This window comes from Lynx rufus, unplaced genomic scaffold, assembly GCF_022079265.1.
Source record: "Lynx rufus isolate CCGP_SWC_20201006 ecotype Redwood Valley unplaced genomic scaffold, mLynRuf1.p SCAF_17, whole genome shotgun sequence".
NCBI lineage: Eukaryota > Metazoa > Chordata > Mammalia > Carnivora > Felidae > Lynx > Lynx rufus.
In genome coordinates this window covers 22578402-22604281 of record NW_025814831.1, presented here as the reverse complement: position 1 = coordinate 22604281, position 25880 = coordinate 22578402, and the positions used below count along the sequence as shown (strand labels likewise).

The 25880-nt window shown below is 37.4% G+C and overlaps 1 protein-coding gene across 1 annotated transcript in view; it reads right to left on the bottom strand.

Moving 5' to 3' along the window:
- Nucleotides 1-25880, bottom strand: part of SEL1L (SEL1L adaptor subunit of ERAD E3 ubiquitin ligase) — a 53063-nt gene that overhangs the window by 7354 nt on the left and 19829 nt on the right. The window contains exons 4-19 of the mRNA XM_047080275.1: nucleotides 23733-23900; nucleotides 22252-22357; nucleotides 21063-21225; nucleotides 18642-18695; nucleotides 18492-18551; nucleotides 16835-16916; nucleotides 16315-16469; nucleotides 12762-12818; nucleotides 10683-10751; nucleotides 9663-9740; nucleotides 8285-8347; nucleotides 6914-7001; nucleotides 6440-6588; nucleotides 5249-5414; nucleotides 4376-4450; nucleotides 3036-3208 (exon numbers count right to left, since the gene is read on the bottom strand). Coding sequence (XP_046936231.1) covers nucleotides 3036-3208; nucleotides 4376-4450; nucleotides 5249-5414; nucleotides 6440-6588; nucleotides 6914-7001; nucleotides 8285-8347; nucleotides 9663-9740; nucleotides 10683-10751; nucleotides 12762-12818; nucleotides 16315-16469; nucleotides 16835-16916; nucleotides 18492-18551; nucleotides 18642-18695; nucleotides 21063-21225; nucleotides 22252-22357; nucleotides 23733-23900 — 1706 coding nt within the window. The remainder of the gene's footprint in view (nucleotides 1-3035; nucleotides 3209-4375; nucleotides 4451-5248; nucleotides 5415-6439; nucleotides 6589-6913; nucleotides 7002-8284; nucleotides 8348-9662; nucleotides 9741-10682; nucleotides 10752-12761; nucleotides 12819-16314; nucleotides 16470-16834; nucleotides 16917-18491; nucleotides 18552-18641; nucleotides 18696-21062; nucleotides 21226-22251; nucleotides 22358-23732; nucleotides 23901-25880) is intronic.

Genomic DNA, 25880 nt, shown 5'->3' with positions numbered 1-25880 from the left:
TCTTCAAGATCATGGATCAAACTTTATGTGACAACATAGACTTTTGTGTGGATGATTCAAAGGGGTAACTAAATTTTATCAATCACATCCTGAATTATTTACTCTGTGTAACACCAATCCTCATTTAATCCTTAATATTTTTCTAGCTGTACTACATGCTGGATTGATAGTTTTTAGTAGTATGTAAGTTTCCTTCTTTTAAAATTGGGAAAAAATAAGAAAAGATGATGATGGATAATCATGGAATGAAACTAATGGAATCATTTTTTTTACACATGATTAATTATTCCTAAAAGCTGCATCCCTGAGTTCTGTCCTCCCCATTCTTATCAAGGGAATACTATGCTCTTTATCATCGTCTTTATTGACAAGAATTTATATAAGCTACATATAACATTATATTGCAAAATACGAGAATGCACACTAATTAATTTTCTTGGTTTCTAATCTATTATAAAAGCAGACTGTCAGAGTTCTATCACTTTAATTTTGATTGCTTTCAGTAAATTATTATGAAGTGTATCCCAAAACAACCACAACTATGTGTAATCTTTATTAGTCATCAAACACACATTAATTTTATTTGAATTAAAAAAAAATGCAGTCTTGCTGATGGAGGCAAAGTCTGACCTAGCTGAGTGGTCTGCCAATTAAGAGAGGCTCTGGTAGCTTGGTCAACATGGCAGAGATCTTCCACAAACTGAATGTACTCCATGTGCAGTTCCAGAGTCTTGATAAAACTATATTCAAGTATCTAATAGTAACATAAATGTAAAATATGAAAATTTACATATTGGGATTAAAATACATATTCAAATGTGGTAAAATAAAAGGCACTTTGACAAAAAATGGTGCATTAGCAAAATGAAAATGAGTAACTTGCCCTTAAGCACATTAGGTCAACAAAGTGTCTCAGTGATGAAGAGGAATATAATTAGTTATCTGATAAACCTAGGTAAAGCCTTTCAGCATTCTCCACAGAAACTAGAAAATGAATGACTCCAGTGACGAGGGAATAAATAAATGTATCCATTCCAAGTCTCCAGTTTCCAACAAGATTGAAGGGGGACCTAACCAAAGCGTCAGTGACAGATCACTCTGATTTTTGGCATATGTTATAGACTAAATGTGTCCCATCCTCCTGCTAAATTTCTATGTGGAAACTCTATTCTCCCTCATGTGATGGTTGGGATTAGGAAGTGAGGTCTTTGAGAGGTTATTAGGATTAGATGAGGTTAAAGGGGTAGAGCTTTCATGAATGAGATGAGCATCCTTAAAGAATCCCTAAGTACTTGCTGCTTCTCTCCTGCTCGTTGCTCAGATGAGGACAAAAGCCAGAGGACAGTGTCTCTGACCAGGAAACAGGGCCTCCTCGCCAGACACCAAACCTGCTGCCACCCTGAACTTCAACTTCTCAGCCTCCAGAAGTGTGAGAAATTCTATTATTTAAGCCACCCTATGGTATTCTGTGTAGCAGCCTGAAGGAAAACAGCAAGCAACTCGAAAGCAGTTTAAAGAACTAAGTGACCTTGCTATAACAAAATTCTCCCCAATTTCCATATACTTGTTTATGTGAACAAGGTTCCAGCCATACATTTATAAAATAAGGGGTGCCTGGATGGCTCAGTTGATTAAGTGTCCAACTCTTGAGATCGAGCCCTGTGTTGGGCTTTGTGCTGATGGCATGGAGCCTGCTTGGGGTTCTCTCTCTCTGCCCCTACCCCATTCACACTCTCTCACACTCTCAAAATAAACTTTAAAAAAAAAAAAAAAGGAAATTAATGCTAAATTTACTCAATGATACTTAAACTAATTTTTAAAAGATGCTCCATTCAACTCATTAAAAAATGCATTTTTAATAATTATCACAAAAAGTAAAATTTTAGTGAAATTCATAGTATTATGTTGATTTGTTCAATATTGTATTGATAATTAACCAACTATGGCTAGTATCTTATGAATTTTTCTTAACACTTAGAGCCTATAATCATAGGAAATAAAATTCAAAATTTGAATTTACATACTTTGTTTCAGGTAAGTATGATTGATCAGTAAAATATCTAAGCATTAAAAACATTACATTTACATGCAAATCTATGAAAACAATGACTTGAAAATATGAATTCAGGAAGAAAAGGAAAAGACACAATTTTCATTTAATAAATTTGCTGTGTTTTTAAAAAAATTAATGATGAGGGTATCAACATTTTGGTATTTGGAGTAACTTAGTCATTTTATTTAAAAAAAAAAAGGGTTGATGCTTAAAATAGGTAGAACTCAGACCTGAAGCTTATGATGAAAAATTTTAAATGTCAAATTAAATATGTGCAGGAGAGGGGTGCCTGGGTGGCTCAGTCGGTTGAGTGTCCTACTCTTGATTTTGGTTCAGATCATGATCCCAGGGTCATGGGATCGAGCCCTGTGTTGGTCTCCACACTCAGTGTGGAGCCTGCTTGGGATTTTCTCTCTCTCTCCCTCTGCCCCTCTACCCCTGTTTGAGCTCACCCTAATTTAAAAACAACAAAAAAAAAATTAAAATAAATAAAAATGTGCAGGACAAAACACAGTTGTTCAAAATTCTCTTAAGGGCATATAGGCAAAAAGTTAAGACCATGGCTCTAAAGAATGTTAGACTCCATTAGGAAGGTATAAGAGTCAGAAATACATTTGTCAGTAGCAAACATCTTACTTCATTTCAAAATACTTTACAAAGAACAGAATTTGGCTGAAGATGGACAGATAGTTTCTCTCAAACAAGGAGTTGCTGATCGAGGCAGTACCATATTTCCACTTCCATGACTCTGCTTTTGGCTTATCGTACATAAAGCAGTGTGCATGTGACAGCAACATGCATATGTCTGATGACGGGAGAGGTGCAAGGGTGGGCTTCTGAAATATTACAAAACTGCCTCATAATTTAGTACCTAAAATCGGAGCACATTCCGAAAGAAAGCCTATTTTCTAGAAATAAATGCAGACGTTTCCCCCAAATCACAATTACATCATTCTAACACTTGTTTTGAAGCCAGCCTCACCTGTTTAATGCCCAGTCCTTTCTCATGCATATACCCCAGATTAAACATGGCTTGTGCGCTGTGTTGCTGCTCGGATGCCAGACGATAATGAATGAACGCAGTCTCGTAGTCTACGTCAGTGCCAAATCCATAGAAATGATAGTCTCCAAGCTTAATTCTAGCCACCGTATAGCCTTAAACAAAAATTAAATGCAAAACTGCCAGTAAATAAAGTGCGTTTAAAACGGACCAAATTGTTGTTTCTCCTCCTGTTAACATGCTTACATAAAACACAATTTTAATTGGTAGTATGTAAACTTTATAACAAATCCTTCAGACAAGCTATAAATTCAATAAAGATTGAAACTAGAGGTATTACTCTTCTGAAGCAGGTTCTGCAACAGGGAGAGGTATAACAAGGTGGGTGGTACTCCCCATGTCACAACAGTACTCTTCAAATGAGCATGTTCTAGTCTATCATGCCATTTATACTTTCTTTTCCTTTTTTTTTTTTTTAATTTAAATTCTAGTTAGTTAACATAAAGTACAATGTTGGTTTCAGGAGTAGAATTTAGTGATTCATCAAATACAACACCCAGTGCTCATCATAACAAGTGCCCTCCTTAATGCCCATCACCCATCTAGCCCATCTCCCACCTACCTGCCTCCATCAACCCTCAGTTTGTTCTCTATCGTCAAGAGTCTCTTGTGGCTTGTTTCCTTCTCTTCTCTTTGTCCCTCTCTTCCCATAAATTCATCTGTTTTATTTCTTAAATTCCACATGCGAGTGAAATCATATGGTATTTATCTTTCTCTGGTTGGCTTATTTTGCTTAGCTTAATACATTCTAGCTCCATCTATGCCACTGCAAATGGCCAGATTTCATTCTTTTTGATGGCTGAGTAATATTCTGCCATTTACATTTTAAAGTAGTTCAACTGGACCATTGTTTAGGTTTGAAGAAGGGATAGCCAGGCACTGTTGAGAGGAGTATGTGTGAGAATAAAATAGTCAAACAAAAAAAGATGGGGAAAGGTTAAAATCTTTTTGGGTTTTAGACTAATAATTTATTATATATTCCATGTGATTCTCATTTTATGCAATATAACTGGCTTCTAACAAAAAATCAAAGAGTAAACCATAACGTGATATAAATGACCAATCACAATTCAATAATTTAGAAACCCTGTGACTAGAACTTCCTTTTTAAGAATAGATAAATCACGATGCAACTTAAGCAACAGTTAGTATGTTGATGAATGACATTATTTAGTTTTTACGGGAGATTCAAAAACAAAACAAAAACAGTACAGAAAGATCCCTGGGTGAAACTCTTGCCCTAGAATGAGTGGGCTACTCACCTTGGGAGGCAGCCCTGTTCCAGTGCAGCAAAGCTCTGGGGTAAGTTTCATTCTCACCTACAATGGTTGCTTCTCCTACAGGGAAGATGAAATAAATACAACTTAGGCATTTAAGGAAAGGCACTAGACTTTTAGGCTTCATTTACAAGCTAGGGTGGATATGTGGAGCATAACTGGGATATAACAAGTATTAAATGACCAAAGTATTGTATTGAAATTAAACAAGTATTAGAAGGAAATACCGAGTTCATTTTTTTTTTTTTCAACGTTTATTCACTTTTGGGACAGAGAGAGACAGAGCATGAAGGGGGGAGGGGCAGAGAGAGAGGGAGACACAGAATCGGAAACAGGCTCCAGGCTCCGAGCCATCAGCCCAGAGCCTGATGCGGGGCTCGAACTCACGGACCGCGAGATCGTGACCTGGCTGAAGTCGGACGCCTAACCGACTGCGCCACCCAGGCGCCCCGCGGAAATACCGAGTTCAAAAGAATCACTGTAAGCAGGACAACACTACTTTCTGCAACGTGTTTTATCCACAGAACTAATCGGACAGTAACCATGGAGCCACTTCTAGGGATCTACAGACCACTGGAAAAATGAGGTTCTTCTATCTGCTGTATTTTGAAAAATGTGTTTACTGAAAGCAGTTAATTTTGTGAAGAATGGCAAATTGATTTCTACATCAACACTAATTGCAAAACTAACTTTGATGGCTTAGGGAGCTGAGGTAAAGTACTCCAGCACGTGCGTTGTTAAGGTCTACTTACAACAATAAAGAAGTTTCTTTGTGGCTTTTCTCTTTAAAACAAAAACAAGCTACTTGATGTGAGCCTTCACAGTCTAAACCCAAGGCAGAATGAAAGTGAACCTTACTCTGATCGAGAATGAAGGCTGCGTTGCTCTGTGCCACTTCATAGCCTTGTTCGGCCAGCAGGAGGTACTGGATCACCGCGGCGTTGTAGTCGCCATCTTTATAGCTGTTATAGGCAGTCATTAGCCTCTCCGACCACCGGCCTCGTTCACACACATTCTTAAACAACTGTGAGAACAGGAAAAAAAAAAAACAAAAAAACAGTAACAAAACAAGGAACATACGCCAGACTATCATTTTTGCACTTTGGCTACAAGTGATTATTAAGCTACCTCTTTGAATCTCTGGCAACTTTATTAAATATATATAAAAGTCTGGGATATTTACTTGAAGCTTTCAGTTAGTCTTTAGAGCAGGTTTATAAAAATAATAGTAAACAATTATATACCATTACCCCCACCAGGCACTGTTCTTGTGCTTTATGTACAGTACGTACAGAAACTCCCTTACAGCTCCCACGAGGTTCATGGGGGACACTCTATGAAATAAGTCTTATTAATAGGCCCATTTTACAACCGAGGGAACTGAAACACAGAGAGGTTTAGAAACTGTGCTAAGCATTTAGCAAATGCCACTCTGCAGTGCCAGTTATGAGAGAGCTAAAGAGGAAAAGTTCCATTTAGAAGACATCATGGGGCGCCTGGGTGGCGCAGTCGGTTAAGCGGCCGACTTCAGCCAGGTCACGATCTCGCGATCCGTGAGTTCGAGCCCCGCGTCAGGCTCTGGGCGGATGGCTCAGAGCCTGGAGCCTGTTTCCAATTCTGTGTCTCCCTCTCTCTCTGCCCCTCCCCCGTTCATGCTCTGTCTCTCTCTGTCCCAAAAATAAATAAACGTTGAAAAAAAAAAAATTAAAAAAAAAAAAATAAATAAAAAAAAAAAAAAAAAAAGAAGACATCAGCATTGCCTTTTGCAACATTCATTCGACACAGACCTCGTGGTGCTCAGATACTGTCTAGGACGTGCTAGAGAGACTGCAGACAACACCCACTGTCCTTACAAATGTACAAATGAAACAAATAAGCATGAGGGTGACACACAGGCCCTCAGTGTCTTCCCTCAGTGTATCCAAGCTATTAGGTCGAATCTCTTTCTACTGTAGAAGAAATCATGCAAAGAAAACGAGAATTAAAACGATAGACTTTCCTCCTGGGAAAATGAAGTTCCTGTGTACGAGCTGGTAGAACAGCCCTTACCTCCACTGCCGTGTGACACGATCGCATCACACCTGTGCCGCTGGCATGCATCTGTGCTAGGTTATAGAAAGCCAAGATGTGGCCTCCCTGAGAAGCTAAGTTAAAATACTTCAAGGCCTGTTTATAATCCCTCTTGACGCCAATGCCATCTGTAAGGAAAATCACATGAAAGGTCAGAAATAGTTTTAAATAAGATTTAACTGAAGCATGAGAGCAGCCTTATATAATGAGTAAAATCAAATGAAACTCAGAATTCTTACTCAGGAAAGATGGGAACCTTAACAATACAGATTTGTATATTAATACAGATGAACCTAATTTACCATGAAAAACAAGATGCACAAATTACTGAAATGGGAGAACATTAATCAGCCCGAATGCGACAGCTCTCGTTTCCACATCAAAGTGGTATCTGATGGAAAATAGGCAATTTCGATGTTGGTGGATGAAGCATTTAATTCCAGTATTACTTACTGTAGTACATAGAGCCAAGCTGCAGCTGCCCGTCCACCCAGCCTTGTTCAGCAGCTTTCTGGAAATACTTTAGTGCCAGATCATAATTCTGTAGGAAAAGAGGTCACATGATCACATGATAAGAAAGCTCAAAAGGCTGATATACTTAGAAGTTAGGAGATTCATTTATTAAAAAGAGTCAACAAAACACATACAGGATATTCTCAAAGAGCCATTAAAAAGACTACCTTCTAAGTTTTCATAACATACAGAGGGTAGTCTACTTTAAGTCACAGAGGGACTTAAATATTTAAGACTAAAGAAAAGCAAGTAAGAGTTTTTGTGAAACAATTTGCTGTGTTCACTCTCAGAAAGCATACACATCACCAGTGAAACACAAGATCAGGACTTAAGAAACAATCTTTCCTATTAACCAACAAATCTTTTCTAAACCTTAATTTTCCTAATTTCCTTAAATAAGGAAAATTATTCTCTTTATTCATTCTTTTCCTGTGTAACTTATCAAGCACCATATGACTATTAGATTTCAAATACCCTACGTATCCACAGAGAGAAACTAAAAGATCACTACTGAACTTTAGTGTCATAAAATGACTAAAAAGAATCAAAATGAGACCACACTATACTGATTTCTATGCTAGGGAACACCTACAGATTAGAATCTTAAACCTAATGCTTAGTTTCAGGCCCAATTAAAAACATACTACTTGGAGGGTTCATAAAGTGAAGAGAAGAGGACAGCATTGAGAATCCAGGGGCAACCATGAGGAAGTAGTAGAGAAGAATAAGAAGCAATGGCTTAGGAAAAGCAAGAGAACTTGCAGAATTCCAGGGAGAAAAGGGTTCAAGACAAAAAGTCAACAGGTGTTGACCCTTAGGAGGTTACTGGTGATCTGCATAGGGCAGTTACGTGAGGCAGAAGCCTAACTCTAAGAGCTAATGAGTGAGTGGTAGCCACTAATACAGTTCATTTTTTGGAGAAACCTGGCTTTGCAGTGAAGGACTGGAGAGAAGAGAAGAGCAAAGAATAGAACAGAAAGCTTTTCTCCTAAATGGGAGGGACAAACATTTTCTTAGCCTTGAGTGAAGAAGTAGAGAGGGAGAAGCTTAAGTCTTGGAGAGTAGACAGCATAGACAGAAGAATGAGAAGCAGCTTCACACTTTTAGAAAAGGTGCCAGAGACAGAGCTATTCGAAGAAGGCAGTCATATGGCAGGTGCGGGGTGAAGGGTGGTAAGCAGCCAAAGTCAGAGAATAGGAAAAGGTTCAGCTCTGGTTATAAAGAAAGGATTTCACCCAGGCTGGAAGCTAGTTATATTTCTCCAACTCACCAGCTGACTGCTTAAGTCAGAATGTTACACTGAAAACTTACAACTTGAACTCCTCTCCCGTAGAGGTAAGCCATTCCGAGTCCACTCTGACCGACTGGGTTGCCCTGCAAACCGAGAAAAAAGAGTGAATGGATTCATTAAGAAACTAGGCAAGAATAAATGACTGCAAAAGAAATAATTTACAAACATATTCAAAAAATGTCACTGCATTTTTCAATTCAAAATTCTCCTTCCCATCAGGCTAAATGTAATGCCGACTTTTAGAGATTTGGGCGTCAATAATTTGCGGAAAAAGAGCAAATAGTAAATTTATCTAGAATTAAATTTTGGTGACTTATGACCATCTGTTCCATGAGTTATGATAGAAAACATGACTAATGTGTTTCTTTTTTATTAAACTAAAAGTAGGTCACTTTTTTAAACACTTTTTTTAATAGGTAGTATTTTATTTTGTTTTTTTAAATGTTTATTAATTTTTGAGAGACAGAGCGCAAGTGGGGGAGGGGCAGAGAGAGAGGGAGACACAGAATCCGAAGCAGGCTCCAGGCTCTGATCTGTCAGCACAGAGTCTGATGCGGGGCTTGAACTCATGAACTGTGAGATCACAACCTGAGCACAAGTTGGACGCTTAACCAAATGAACCACCCAGGCATCCCAAAAAGTATATCACTTTTTTTGTAGTTTTTCATTGGTAATCACCCTCCCCAATAAAGAAGGAAGATGCTATGGTGTCAAGTCAACAACCAGGTAAAAAGCAACACTGGGATCAGGTGGCAAAGATATGCTAAAGGTTACTGGAGTCTCACACAGAGTCTCAAAGATAATCACTGTTTTGAGACCTGCAAGAGAAAAATCTAAAATTCAATCTAAACTAATAGGGACAGAGGCATCTTTTAAAAAGTGTCACAGCACTCCTTTGGGAAATACTCAACTGATATTAGAACTAAAGTAACATGTAGTTGGCAAGGAGATAAGTACACACTGGAGGCATACGGGGTCTTAAAAATTCATAGGTAGTTTTCTCTGGGCCAAAGAAAGTCTAAATTATGTATTTAAGATTATTGAAAGTACCTAGTTGCGTAAGTTTTAAGCCTCAGATTGCAATACAAATAGGGTAGATTATATGACTTTCAATTGCATTACTAAAATCAGTATTTCCTTAATCAGGAAACTTCTCAATGAAATTAAAACAGAGGCTTAATATTCAATAATATGGTCTTCTCTATCCACGCCCCCCCCCCCAACCAATAAAATGCCTTTTATTGGGAAGGTTTTTTTCTAGCCAATCCATTCACACAAATCACAGGTGCTTTAAATAATTTGAGGCATGAGTTGGTTATGACTAATCCTTCAGTATAATAAACTTACTAAAATAATAATATGGCACACATTTCAATATGTTAAGTCATGAGATCTTACCATGTCAGCAGCTTTCTTAAAGTAGTGAAGAGCTGTCTCGTTACTCTGTGGGACAATATCACTTCCTTCTGAATACATCTACAAAACAAAGCCTAATTTTATTACGAGCTATAACCGTCTCTCCTATAATGTATTTCTAGCTCATCTCATTCTGGTGTTTGTGAGAGATCATGAAATCTTTCAACAAAGTTTAACATTCCCCACAGGATATTTTAGAATTAAAAGCAAAGCATTGAAAGTAAACATTTTAGCATTATTATATATTCTTTGTCATATCACATTATGACTTCTCTATAAATATGAATACATTAAAATCAGCTCACGGATCAATCTCAAGAGGGGAAATCTTTAACTCAAGGTGAATCTTTTCTCTCACTCTATCCCAAGGCAGTCAAGTGGTTGATAAATTGCTTGGGATCAGTGATTAAATGAGAAAAAAGGAGTGTTATTACCAATATCTGCTTCCATTTCTCTTCCACCACTATTGTCCCCAGGGTAAGATAAAGGGTAGGTCTTAAGTTCAGGAAAAGAAAGAACTAAAAGGTTTCAAACACTGAATGATCAGAGTAGTACCAGGTATGGAACATGATGAAAGGGCCAAAAGAAAGAAGAATAGAAAATTAATGCTTAAACAAAAATAAATGAGGAATACCAATTTCTATGCTACTATAGATAGGATGTCTGAATGTAAAGTTCTCAGGCCCCAAATAACTTGCTGCAATTATGTGGCAAACACTGCTGAGATTTTTCTATTTGCAAGAATTTCTGTGACATATTTATTCTGAGCATCCTAACCTTAGGATTTGTTATAGATGAAAATACCCATTGGTTTATACTGTATTTGTTTTCAAAATAATGAAAAAGGAAGTTTTTCTTACTTTGCCACAAGACACAACATCCTTGCATTGGAAACTTCATTTCCACTTTATTTTTGGTAAACTGTAGATCCTAAATACAACATGTGCTTATTATGCAAACACCTCTTGCTGTTACATAATATGTTCACAGGATATACAGTACCTTTCCCAAGAAGGCCATAGCATGTGAATTGCCAGCATTGGCTGCTAAATTGAAGTAGTCAAATGCTCTCTGTGAGAAAAGAATTTATTAAGATAATTAGTTTTTATAGAATCTATCTGCCTTTGGCTTTTAACCAAAATAATTATTTCAGGAACAATTAAAAAATCTTGTAATATTGCAGTTATCTCAGTTTAAGTAAATAGCAACATGACATATCTTGGCTGCTTAAGGTAACCCCCCCCCCCCCGCCACCCGCCGAATCTCATATCCAATCCATCACTGAGTCCTGTAACTTTCTCTACCAAATTCCTCTTGAATCCACCTACCATCCCCCACTACCACCATTCTAGGCTAAGCTACACTATCTTGCCCTGAACTTATGGATCACTCCCTTCCTTGATCTCCCTTGCTTTTTTTCTTGGGTCACCTAAAGCAACAGATATTTGTTGAGTTAATGCAGTTATATATTGGGAACTCAGTTTATTTCTTCTGTGAAGGTACTGAAAAAATTGATCACTGTGTGAATGTTTCACAAGTCGGCACCATACACCAAGAATATTCCAAAACTTGTATAAAAGGTATGCAGCAAACTCACCATCCAGAATTCTGTACCTGACATTTTTATTAACCAATTCATCTGGCCTAATGATATACATTTTAAAGACCTACAGACAATGAAAGCTGTCAAAATGCAGTCTGGAAAAAAAATTAAAAAAATAAATAATAATAAAGCATGGGTATCTGGTATAGTTTTAAGTGTACTCTTATCTAATTCTTAAAGTTGATGGGATATGGGAATGAAATACCCTTAATTAGAATATTTAGCTGTTATGGCAGAATAACAGTTTTACTAGTCTGACAAACATTTATCAAGCACTATGTACTAGATATTGTCAGATGCTGGGAATAAAGTGGCAAAGTCCATGCTCTTTTGCAACTTAGTTCTAGCAAAGGAAACAACTTAATTATATAATTAACACATTTACAATGGGAAAGGGCCATAAATACAGATTTTCAGAAACTGTAACTGTGGTACATGACCCATTCCTGGAGTGGGGTTAGGGGTCCAGGGAGATATTTTGGGGTAAGAGATACTGGAATTGAATTCTTCAGGATAAGTAGGAATTAGTTACATAAAGAAAGGAAGTAGAATAATATTCACTCTATACAGAGAGACTAGTATTCCAGAAATCCGGGGATAGGGAGGTTCTTGATATTTTCAAAGACCTGAGAAAAGGTCCATGTGCCTGTGACTCAAAAGGCCAGGTTTTGGTCTTTAAGTGACTGGAAATTATGTAGCACTCAAGAGTTTTAAGCAAGGGAACACAGTATCAGGTGTGTGGCTTACAAATACAGGCTACTGCTTAGCAAATGCAAGCAGGAGATGATTCACACAAGTGGTAGGTATACTGATGGAAGGGAAGAGATGAGAGAGATTTCGGGCATAAAGCAGACAAAAGCTGGTGACTGGATATAGACCTGACTGCTATAGTTGTATATTCCTTAACTGCTCACAACCTCAACAATGACTGTTCCTCAGTTCTATGAAATATTTTCTTTTATTTCTTTAATGTTTATTTATTTTTGAGAGACAGTGATAGAGTGCAACCGGGAGAGAGAGAGAGGAAGACACAGAATCTGAAGCAGGAGCCAGGCTCTGAGCTGCCAGGACACAGCCCGATGTGGGGCTTGAACTCATGAACTGCGAGATCATGACCTGAGCTGAAGCTGGATGCTGAACCAACTGAGCCACCCAGGAGCCCCTAAAATATTTTCTAATGGGAGTTTTAAGACATACTTCTATCACATACCTATAGGAAACCAAGACACTGTGTGTGTATTTTTGGCAGTATTGAGAACTAGGTTTCAGAATTAAAAAAGCCTTTCCCACCACTATGAGGTATAATCACATTTTTAGTCTTCAGCTTTCTCAGGGGTTAGTTGGATCTTAAAAGATCGTTTGTGAAGATTATCTAAATTACACAAACTTGATATTGTCATTGACTGACAAGAAATACATCTGGGGTATCATTTCCATCTACGACATGAAGTGCAAAGCCCCGGGAATAGGAAAGTTACCTGATGATTTTGTTCTACTCCACGGCCTCCGTGCAGATGCAGTTGTCCCAGACCAACCTGAAAATTAACAAAAATGAGAAGTAAATGGTAGCATCTGGTGTGTAATTACAATTACAAAAAGGTTTCTGTTCATCATTCAAAAATTTAAAGACTTAGTCTTAACTCCTGAAGATATTACTCTACTTTAACCTACATTTTCTAAGAACTGAAAATGCCTGCTTTTAATTACAAGGCATCTTTCTGAAATAAAACATTTATTGCAGGCAAACTAAAACTGAACTTGTCACCAGGGAACCTACTCTAAAGGAAACACTAAAGGATGTGCTTTAGGAGGTAGGAAATTTATCCTGGGAAGCCTAAAGATGCAGTAAGAAATAAAGAGCAATGGAAAGTTAAATTTGTGAGTAATCTAAATTATATGGACTGTATAAAATAATATCTTGTGGAATTCAAAAATTGACAGAATTAAAACATACAGAGTACTCTAAAGTTTGCACTGTCCAAGAAATGGTAAAAAGTGCTCATTCATACTAAACTTTGATAAAAGAGTAGTAAAACAAAGTCCAATTATCACATTAGTAGAAGGGAGGAGAAGCAACAGCAAAAACACTCAAACCAAAAGAAGGTAAGAGAGGAGAGATAAAGAATCACGGAAAAGCATAAGGAAAGAAGGCAAGCAAGATAGAAAATTTAAACTTGAATATATCACAAACTACTTTCAACTAAAAGACTGTCAGAATGGATAAAGATATAAAAGTAGTCTTCTGATGCTTCCAAGAGACGTATCTTAAGCACAAGAAGTTGAATACAAAAGAATACAGAAGATACTCCATGTAAATACTAACCAAAAGAAAGTGGCATAGCTAGAAGCAGGCAGAGTACAAAAGCAAAAAATATTTCTTGACATAAAAAGAGAACATTTCATGATGTGCAAACTAGTTTAACAAAAAGATAACAATATTAAGTCTAAGTGCACTCCACCTGGCCTAAAATACATAAATCAAAATTGACAGAACTACAAGAAGACAGAGACAAATCCACACCACAATGGGAAATTTAAACAATACTGTCTCAGCACTGGACAGAAAAAGCAGACAAATTCAGTAAGGATTCACAAGATGTGAACAATAGCATTAAGAAACATGACTCGGGGTGCCTGGGTGGCGCAGTCGGTTAAGCGTCCGACTTCAGCCAGGTCACGATCTCGCGGTCCGTGAGTTCGAGCCCCGCATCAGGCTCTGGGCTGATGGCTCAGAGCCTGGAGCCTGTTTCCGATTCTGTGTCTCCCTCTCTCTCTGCCCCTCCCCCGTTCATGCTCTGTCTCTCTCTGTCCCAAAAATAAATAAAAAAAAAAAAAAAAAAAAAAAGAAACATGACTCAACTGACACACAAAGAACACTATACCCAAAGACTGGAAAATTCATATTCTCTTCAGCATACAATATTTGCCTAAATTGACCAAGTGATGGATCATAAATCAAGTGTCAGGACATCTCAAACAACTGAAATCATGCAGAGTATATTCTGACCATGGTGGATTAAGCTAGAACTCAACAAAAAAGTAGAAAATCCCCATTTATATGAAAACTAAGCAATTCACTTCTAAATTTACACATGGGTCACATATGAATATATGAGAGAATATTGAGAATATGACAGCGGGAGAGTGTATTCTACCAGATATCAAGATCCATTAAAGCTACAGAAATTTAAGACAGTACTGGCATAAGACATGCAAGAGAATATGCACAGAGCATTATTTGCAATAGCCCAAATCTGGGGAGGAGTAAAGTGGGTAGGTAAGCTGTGGGATTTTATACAATGAAATAACCACAGGGTAATGTAAATGATTTACAGCTACATGAAAACACATGGATTGATTTCATAAACAATGCTGAGCAAAACAAGCTGATTCCAAAAAATATGTAGGATTTTTTTTTTTTCACATAAAATTCAAAACCAAGCCAAACCAATCCATAGTGTTAGAAGTCAGTTCAGTGGGTTACCCCTGGGGAAGAGGGGGCTCCGGGATGCTAGCTGTGCTACACAGGATGCTCACTTGGTGATAATTCAGGGGGCTGTATGCTACTTTTCTATATTAAGGTCATAATTCAAGTAGTAAAAAGAAGTAAATGATACATAATACCACATATGGATTTTTTTCACTTGAGTTTTCCACTGAATACACTGAAGTATTCTACATTCTACATAGTTTTTTAATGGTTGCATAAAATTCCATCACATGGAAGTGTCATATTTGAAATAAGTAGTTCCCTATTTTGAGGCATTTAGATGGTTTTGAATTTTAACTGGTTTCTCATATAAAAGAAAGATGTTTAATTAGACAAGATAACTATTATAATTTCCATAAGCTAAGATTTAGATATTCCACTGCAGGTTTTCTTTTAAATTTAAAAAATTTTTAATATTTATTTTTGAAAGAGAGAGAAAAAGAGCAGAGCAAGGGCAGAAAGAGAGGGGGAGAGAGGATCTGAAGTGGGCTCTGTGCTGACAGCAGAGAGCTGGATGCGGGGCTTGAACTTACGAACTGTGAGATCACGACTGGAGCCGAAGTTGGATGCTTAACCGACTGAACCACCCAGGTGGCCCGTTTTTCTGTTTGTTTGTTTGTTTTGTTTTTTAAACCTAAGATTCCCTTAAGTCTCAAAATTAATTGTTCTCAAAAAGCATCTAATGTTTATCTCTAAATTTCTAAATCAGAAAAGATCTGTTAAATTTCATAGAAAAAAACAGGCAGATGTTGAAGCTCTCCTTTTTGTTTTAGGATTATCAAATAACCCATGAAATAACAAATTATACATGGTGTTTTGATTGATATACTGTACAATTTACATTGAACTGGGCTACTTCAGTTGATGACCTTGAGGAAATTATGGTCTACGACAAGCAAAGGAAACATGAACAGTAAATGGCTCTGAAGGGCATCTGAAATTACAAATGTTCCAGAGACTTTCTGTTTAAAAAAAGTAGCAGTTTTCATCCTTGAGGATTCTAATAAGAGCCTCATCATCTGTAAAACTCTGCTCTTTTCAAGCAATGGTTTTCAACTGTGGTGCAATCACGGGGCCAGCTTCTAGGAACACATGCCTAGTCTACATCCCAGATGAATCCTAACGGAAATTGAAATGTCTTTTTTTTTTTTTTTTTAAAGTTTATTTGAGAGAGAGAGTGAGCACATAAGCCAGGCAGGATTAGAGAGAAGGAGAGAGAGAATCCCTAGCAGTCTCCACGCCATCAGCACACAGCCCAATGAGGGGCTTGAACTTACGAACCGTGAGATCATGACCTGAGCTGAGATCAAGAGTCGATGCTTAACTGACTGCGCCACCCAGGCGCCCCCCAAATGGAACTTTTTTTAAAGTTACCAAGAGTCCTACACTCTAAAAAAAACAAAAAAAGCTCCTCCGGTGATTCTAATATATAGTTAATAGTCGCTCAGAGCAATAAAAATGTTTCTAATAGATGTAAGTTCTTGCCCGAGACTATAATATCAAATGCAGTAAGATATACCGTGAGATGTTTAAATACATACCTGTGCCTGTACATCACCTTTTTCAGCTAGGAACTGATAATACTGAATCAAATCTTCTTCCAGCATTCCACTATTCATTCCTGGATTTTCCACCTCGTCAGGCAGCCGTATTCTCTGTACTACTGAGCCTCCTGTCAGTGAGATGTCACTAGCAACTGAAACAAGGGGACGAAGTAATAACATGGAGGAAGGTCAGAAGCATTGTTCCACAGAAAAAAGTATCATTTCAGCTGCCAAATGTTGACAGACCTTATGCAAACAGTAATCTACAGATTACAAAATAGTAATCTACAGAAGCCCAGTTTTTTCGACAAACTATTTAAGAAGTGGAATCCAAAGCACATGTGCACATACACACACAAGTTCTTAGTCAACTAGGGTAAAGACCATTCCACTTAAGAGAGTCAGTCACGGTTATTTCAAGTAGTACAACAAAAATAGATGTATTTAAAGTTAAATCCATTTTGGTTTTTGTTTCTTTTGATACGGTGAAAGGCAAAAAAAAAAAAAAAATAGATACCATGATTGGCAACAAGACGATAGTGAGTCAGTGCCGATTCACAGCTCTGGAGGACTCCGATGCCGGCCCAGTACCGGTAACCCTGTGAGACAATCTCTGGTGAGAAGCCTGCGGTTTCACTGGAGCTCTCGTTGTAACAAAGAAAGCCACCTGCACTCAGGATGTAATTCTATGGTTCCTTGATCCCAGTACATCACCACCTCATTCATCCTGAGTTTTAAGTTCGGCAACTCCAACAACTAGACTATAGCTAAGCACTAGGAAATAATGAAGTTCCCACAGAAATCAAAACAGATGCCATGAACCTTATGCATGAACTCTGCGTATCTAATGTGTAAAAGAAAATTACTTGGGCTCTTGCTAAGAACACATTCTAATCTTATTTTAGACAGGATTGTAACCAAAACAGGGTTGATTTACTAAACCAGCAAAGAAGCAACAATTAGCAAAACAGGGAATACAAACGATTACTGGATGCAGGCAAAGACACCAGCAAAAAATGATTTCAGAATGAGGGGGAAGATAGTGAATTATAAAGAACATTAGACGCAAAGTAGAGCCTCTTGAGTCGTTTAGCACAGACTCAACTTTACAACTGTCACAATCCTTAGGGCATTATCGTATAATTACGTGTATAATATTTCATGTTTTTATCCTGTAGCCATTATTTAAGAAGATTGGTAAATTAAAAAAAGTTATCTGTAAAAAATATTTAACATACTTTTGCCACACAAAAATAAATGCTTCAAATTTCTGGAAAATTCATCTAAAAGCAACTTTTCAATTACTGTTTGAGGAATAAATGTGACCACAGATGAAAAAACCAACGGGAAAAAAAGCTTCAGAACTAGTGAGGAATGTTTCAGAAAGCTAGAGCAACATCCTTGTTTTTCAGTGGCTTTAACTACTTCAGCAGTTTGTGTCTGTCACAGACAAGGTCCAAGCTCCTTGGCAGGATGTAGACTTCACTTACGTGATTCCTGATGCACTTCCTGGCATTCTCCTCTCCAGCCACTAAAAAGCTTGTATTTTCTTGCAAGCACCATGTTTCCTTGTCGCTGTCCCTCTGTACATATTGCTTCTGCTGTCTGGATGCCCTTCCACTTGTATTCACTCACTACTGTTTATCCCTCAAAAGTTACTTTGTTTCTTTCCTCAGAAAGAAACTTTCTTTTAACCTCTTTCCTTTAACCTCTCCTTCTGACACCAGTGTGAATTAAGTGCCTTTCTAGGTGATTCTTGTACTGTAATTATCTCCTTACTCATGTGAATATAAATGTAAAACAAATCAATGTTCAATGGAAAATCAACTTAAATGTAAAATCTGTGAAAACTCAACCTAGGAAATGATTCTGACAAACAAGCTTCCAACTTACAGAAAAAAAAAAAAAAGAGCCATTTATCAGATCTCTATTTTAAGGGCAATCAGCCAAACTAATCATTTTAAAGAAAAACTGTGGACTCTACAAATTTTCATCCACATGTAAATTCAAGTGTTATATCTGTTAATAAGAATTTAAAGGACGTTCAACTGAATATTTGATCTGAATGAATATAAGCAGATCTTGTTCATGAAAGCTAGAAAAGTTATGGCTCCTCAAAACCCAAACATTCTGCTACTCAATGTTTCTAAGTCTTCCCCTGAAATCTTACTTACCAAAACCATGTGTGCTATCAGGTTGCCCCCAAGAGCTCCAAAAGTGTAATACACGAGGGCCTATGAAAGAACAAAAGACACTTAACTGATCATAGGCACACAATGACCCAATTCAAATTGTTGCACATGATAAAGTTTTCATATTATTACCTTTGCCTGACTTGAATTGACACCAAGTCCAGAGGCATAGAGAAAGCCAAGGGCCTGAAATAAAATGATAAAAGTAAGAATTCTTCCCTAGCGGAAGTGTATCCAGCAGAGACATGGTTTTACGAACTACGAAAAGACGCAACAATCTTTAGATGCTGAAAGACTTGAATCCCCAAGTATGTACAACTGTGGAATTAAAGAGACTCAGAAATGCATTCAAGGTTTTACACAATGAAATACAACTTTAAACAAATAGTCTACCTTGAAGATTAAAGACAACTTAGTAAAATATTAACTAGAAAAACAAAGCTGAACACAAACGTGGCTTTTACTTTATCTTGATCAATAGCTATTTTGAGAACCAAACAGCCCCTATAATGATATAATGATCAACACATTACCTAGCAAATGAGAAAACACAATGAAAATGGTAAGAGACTACCAAGATAAACTATCCTAGCAATAAAAAGGGGCAGCAAGGGTCAAGTTGAAGGGGTCAACAGAGAAAGGTCACTTTACAATGCTAAAGCACACACACTTTTTCATTAAAAAACAACAACAACAAAAAAAACCCCAAAACAAAAAACCCCAACCAACTAAAACATGCATTGGTAAGGTTCTAATCTTTGCCTTCTGAGGACAATCCTTGATGACACGAAAGTATAAGCTAAAGTTAGAAAGGCAGATATATCACGTGCCAGTGCTCATCAAAATCTATGAGCTCTTTTATATTTCCCAGCCTCCCTTGTACTTGGGTGGGGCCACATGTCTAGGATGCGGCAAAAAGAGATGTGAAGCCATTAAAAACTTTCCAGAGAATCCTCCAGCCCTCACTTCTCCTTTCATGATGGCTCAAAGCCCTACGTTTCAGACGGTTGCAGCTATGTGGCAGAAGCAGCCCTTGACTGAGTCACCATCTGGAAGACAGGATGCAGGCAGGGGAACTGCACCGACCCTGGCATGCACAAGGAATAACTCTCTGTAGTGCTGAGCCACTGTGATTTGTGGGCTGTGTCTGTTACATCAGCTAGAATTAATTACCACAGAGAGAGTGTTTTGCAATGTACAACATAAAGCACTGTGGCACGGTAAGGTGCTACTATTAGAGGGAAAAGATGCCTTAGAAGAAAAACCATACTTCAGAGCCAAATGTGTCTGCAGATAAAGAATGTATGTGTGAATTTTATATAAAATGACTTAAAGAAGGGAAAAAAAGCTTTGAAAACAAAGGAGGAACAGTTAACATATAACCTGTTTATAAATTAAACCATGACCATGTTAGAGCTGCAGACTGGTTAGGTATTCGGTCCTACAGAAAACTATGGTCACAATTCCTGTTATTGTTTACACAGTCTGAAAACAGACCTCCTCTGTGACTAGAAATTTTATATTTAAGCATATCCCATACCTTCAATAAACCTGAATTATTGAGAGCATTTAAAAGAAATGGGGTGGCCCCCTAAATCCAGCTGTCAATCTTACTATTACCAAGGGGAATTAAGCAGGTATCATGTACCAACTGGTGTGATGCAGTCTGGGATACAGAACACCCCCCATAAGGCAGTCTGGGCCAAAAGTATTTTCCTTGTGTTCATCAGCCTTTAGCTGTGACATCCTCTGTAGGAAACAGAGATGAAAAATGGGTCCTGTTTCTAACACAGATAAGAAAGAAAAGTGGGAACTGTGCTAGCAATAAAGACCAAATATAAAGTGTAGTCCTAGGCTGGATGCTGCTTTGGACAAAACAAGTATAAAGAAAATGTTTTGGTTCAACACCCTATGAATACTGTGTGGGTATTACATTTACCAGAGTGAAGCAGTGAGGGCTATTCACTGGATGAGCAAGTAATGGAACAGAAGAGTGTGCATCTCGTTTTAATAAAAAATTCACAGTATAAATACACAAAGAGAAAGGTCAAGAAGGGTGTGCATGCAGTAACATGTTACCAATGTTCAGATCTGGGTGGTACAGATAGGATGCTTACTTTCTTAGTATTTTTTAATTTGTATTTCTAGTTTCCTATAATGGACATGTACTATAATGAACATTTAAAAAACCACCAAGATTACCAAAAGCTGCAGCATCTGAAGTTTGGAAAAAGGGCAGTGGGGAGTGACTTCAGATAAAAAAAAATAATCACCTTCATGTTTCACTCTTTACAGATTGAATTTGGAAAACTACAAATATAATTGTGGTAAGATGCAACCTCAAGAACGCCGTAGGTGACCACAAGTGTTCTCAGACTAAGGAAAAAGACTGTCTGAGAAGACTGGTAAAATGATCTGCTGCAAAATTAGTATTTAAAGATATTCTACCTCGCAGCCATCCTTACTAAAGGAAGGCAGACCATCGAGAGTAAACTGCTGTGAAAATAAACAAGTGCTGTGTGCCAAGAAATTCTGCCGTGGAAGTGCACTTACAGTTTGTCCCTTAGGAGAGCCTTCCTCAGTCAGTTTCTCAAACATCTCTTTAGCTGCCTGGATATTCTGTGTCAGGTAATCACCAAACAAAAGAGCATATGACACTCTCTCCAGGGCCTTGGTATGGTTCATGCCTGCTGCCTTTTGAAGATACCGATAGGCTCTTTAAACATAAGCAATTAAAAAACAAAACAAAACAAATTAGCAATATTTTGGAACTACTATTAAAATATATATATATATATATATATATATATATATTTTTTTTTTTTTTTTTTTTTTTTTTTTGACAAAATCTGGGGTGACTGGCTGGCTCAGTCAGAAAAGCATGTAACTCTTGATCTTGGGGTTCTGAGTTCGAGCTCCACATTGGCTGTAGAGATTACTGAAATAAAAAAAACTTGAAAAAGTTTTTTTTTTTTTTTTTTACAAAAGCTAAAATGCAGAAAAATTAATTTCCCTGTTCTATAGAATCCTTCTGATATTTGATTTCTACTAAATTGTGTTACTTATATATGTAGAAAGCATTCTGGCTACTTTTGTTTTTATATAAAGTACCAGTTCTGTTATTCCAATATTTTAGAACAGTCTAATTTTAAAAATTTCTATTAAGAAAGTTATCTAGATTTGCAATGAAAATTATAATAATGTGGTATCCAATAAATGATCCAATGATAACCATGGCAATTTTCTTTTAAAATCTTTGCACAGACTATAACAAAAGTCAGCTAAAACTAAAAGTAAGGCACATAAAATGTTGGAAGACAGTCAACTCATCTCATATTCTTTCCAAATTCCTAAATTCTAGTCTTTGTCTGCAAGACAATTACAAAGCAAAAACAAAAAAACAAAACACCTAACAACAATTCCTTTTGTTTTACGTCATTTTGAAATCTGAACAGTGTAGGTATTCTTGGCTCTCAGAAACCATCACAGCTTTAATCAGTTCCCTTTTGCTTATTGTTCATTCTTGTGACGAGTATTTATAATGTTTTAATCCCAACAAGCTGAAATCTGATAAAAGTAGTGGCCCTAATATCCATATTACATAGTAGGTTTTCTTATAGTACAACTTAAGAAATCCTGTCTTTGGGAGTAGACTTCAAAAAGAAAAAAATACCACACTTTAGCTTTTTATCTCAGTAATGGCCTGTGTTAGGGGAGGAATGGACTTGGTAGTGCTACCTACTCTCGTTTTTGGCTTTTCTTATTGCTTCCATTGAGGATTTTCATCCCAGTCTGGTACATCACTTCTGCTTCCTGCATTTGCCGTCTTTTAGCAGCCTCTTCCTCAGCTAAAAACAAAATGTCAGATGCTTTTAAATGTATTTTAATTTTATACCAGTTATGTATCAAACATCGGTATATATTTTCCGTTGGGTAGTCATACAAACACAATATTTCACTATTTCCATATCTGACTTTAAAGACACATGGTTTTTGTGTGTAGCCTTTATCTGACAAAAGAGGACTTAAAAAAAAAAACAACTCATTGAAATCACTTTCTTGTAAAGAAAGCAATTATCAACCTGTTTTTGGAAGGTGCTTTCCTGCCAGTAATTATAAAACTTTTTATATAATTCAAACTAAAATTCCAGGAGGGCCTTATGATTATATACCAAGGTGAGCTAAAACCAGGACAGAAGAAGAGTGAAAAACAATAGTCAGAAAAATACTGTTGTAGTCAAAGTACTCTTTAGCCTTACCTGAAAGGTTGCATCTTTACAAGGAGAAGATATCTGACTAATTACATAACAAAAAATAAAAAGGATTTTTATTAAACAGAGATCTTGATTTAATATTCAAGTTCTCTGTACTTCCCAGTGTAGTGATATAACACTGGAAATCATAGCATTGGTATAGATGTCCCCCAAATTATTTTGCTACTATACTGGAGCATTTTAGCAGAAATCTAGAACTCATCAAGAGACATTTGAATATTTTGTTAGGAATATTTATAGAAATAGAAGAGACTACTTCTTGTAATAGAACAACAAAATTTGATGTATTAAACAAAGGAATACCTAAATCATACTGGCCCACATCTGAAGGTAGACTATATGTGGTGATATCTCTAAGGAATGCCTAAATATTCTATCAGAACCAGTACTTTGAAAATGTTACCTGGTAACAAAGGAGGTATGTTCAAGGTTTTCTGTTGTTCTTTGACAGAAAGTTTTACCTGAAAACACGGCTTGCCTTTAGAGGCAATACTGACATTAACGTTTCAGGCAGTTAAATATACTGTATCTACCAAATATTCCCTTAGCACAGCACATTCCACTCAAAGTTATTTTAAAAAGGTATTATTTTTCTTCTAAGCGCTATTAATTAACCTTCAACATAATGTTCTGTTTCCGTCATTGCCAAAAAATGTTTTACATTAATTAATTTAGCAGCCTGCCCGAGGGTTTACAGGACAACCTGTGCACACCAACGGAAAATCACCTCTAAATAAAACACAAGTGGGATACACCGCCCAAGTGACAGCCTGGAAGTAAGTACACCGCAAGCTTCCTACTCATAAGTTTAGTCTTTAGGACCATAACTATATCATCAGCATTGACCACTTCTGATCAAGGTGGGAAAAGGATGGCTAGAAAAAAGGCTTAAAAATGTTATGCAAGACCTAGAGCAATGTGGACACGCCTCCTACTGAACAATACTTACTTTCACAAAAGCCCCACTTTTCATCTGCCTTGTAGTCATAGGTTGTAGCACACCATAATCTGCCATCTTCCCTCCCATCTGATGTACATTCATCGTATTCCTTATCCAGGAACAGGAAAGGGAAGTGGCAGGGCTCCCCATGTGCTGTGCCTTCGATGGCGGTCAAAGCTGAAAAGATAAGAAAGAACTCTAAACATGAAGAGCACCTCTGGTATTCATGGATTTAATACTGTGCATTCTAATGATTAGAATCTGAAGACAAAAATACATGATTTAAAATAAATGGGGAACATGAAAGGGTCAGCATCAATTTTCTGTAGGGACGATTTAAGGGTGGGTCAACTTAGTGGACATGGCTGATTGACTACCCAGCTCTGTATCTAGCTTAGAATCTCTGAAGGTCTTGAGAGATGATAACCTTGGAATGTTAAGAGTCTATTGCAAAACTCCCAGCTAACTAGTGAGCAAAAAACAAGGCAAATGCAACCGAATTAATTCCACTGTTCAGCACAACTCTTTTTTCTATCTGAATGTTGTAATTCAATTTCTTTAGTAGTATAAAGTTATACAGGTAAAGTTAATCACTCATGTACACCTCTGTGATCCGACAGCATTTTATCAGAGTACTTATCATACGTGCTGAGGTTCTTTCTTTCCATATTCTAGCTTCCACTAGACCCCGAGCTTGTTAAAAGTAAAGACCATATCTCTAATTTGTTCTTAAGCTCTGAGTATCTTCTCGGTGCTGGAAATTATGCCAGGTGCTGGAAACGAGGTGGAGCAGAGGCCTCTGCTATACACAACTTACCGCCTAGCAAGGAAGAGAGACATTAAACAAAAGTATGATCTATGTTATGAAAAGGAAAGCCTCCCCTGTCAGGAACTGAGGTTTATACTGAACTTCACGGATATGTAGGAGACGAGGGTGGATGAACTGCTTCAGGGTGGGGTGGGAGAAGTATTATAGACAGGGAGAACCTTGTGCACTGAGAATCAAATGAAAGACAGCATGGTACAGTAGAAAAATTACAACAAGTTCAGTATGTCAGAACATGCAGTGTGAGTGCCAAGGTGGATGAGAAAAGAGTCTAAAAGCTAAAGTGGCCTGAAGAAGCCAGAGTAGGAAGGCCCTGACAAATCTAATTAAGGAGCCTGGACTTTATCCTGAGAACAATGGAAATTCACTTAAGAGTTTTAAACAGGAGTGACATGCTCATATTTGCATTTTTATTAAGAGAGTGGAAAATGGAATAGAGAGAAACAAGGCTGGATGCAAGGTGACCAGTTTAAAGGTTGTGACAGCAGTCTAATTGAGAGGTAATGGTAGCCTGAAGAGGACGATGGAATGAAAGAAGTGGATGTACTCAAGTGATCCAAGGAAGTAGAAACAGTATCACTTACTGACTAGGTAGATGAGAGGGGAGAGGAGTCATGGAACACTCCTAGGTATTAGGCTTCAGGGAGTGAGGAGATGGCTGTCTTCACTAAGAGAACACTAAAGGAGGAGGTTATTGGGTAGGGATGAAACAGATCAGGGGCAAGTTAAGTTTTGACCCTGCTACATTCAAAGTGACTACAAAAAACAAAAACAAGATGTCTTAAGACAACTGGAGGAAGTTCTCCAGTTCCCAGATATACTGGAGGCCAAGAGTATGCATAAGAATGCCAAATGAGAAGTACAGGAGAAGACCAGCGGGCCAGGGTTGAGCCTAGAAGCATACATGGTTAAGTGTGAGTACATGTCAACTTCCACTGGTTGATTTTACATGGAGAATTTAATTAGGCAGCAGAGCTTAGTGATTAAGAGTAGAGATTCTGGAGTTAGAATGCCTGATTCAAATTCTACTGCTTATTAGCCGTGCACTTTGAGCAAATTATTTAATTTCTTCATTTATCTGTAAAATTATTTGCAGATAACTGCCTTATCTACAAATAGAGATAATAGTCCTTGCTGCATAGAGTTATTCACAAAGATGAACTGAAATAATACATGTAAAGGACCCACCATGGTGCCTGCCACTTAAGGTAATAAGCATTCAAGAGATGGCAACTGCTATTATTACAGGCACACCTGCTCTGAAAGGCTAGAAATGTGCTCTCCTTCTTTCCAGGGCAAAGAAGAGTACATATGAAGATACTAATTTGAAA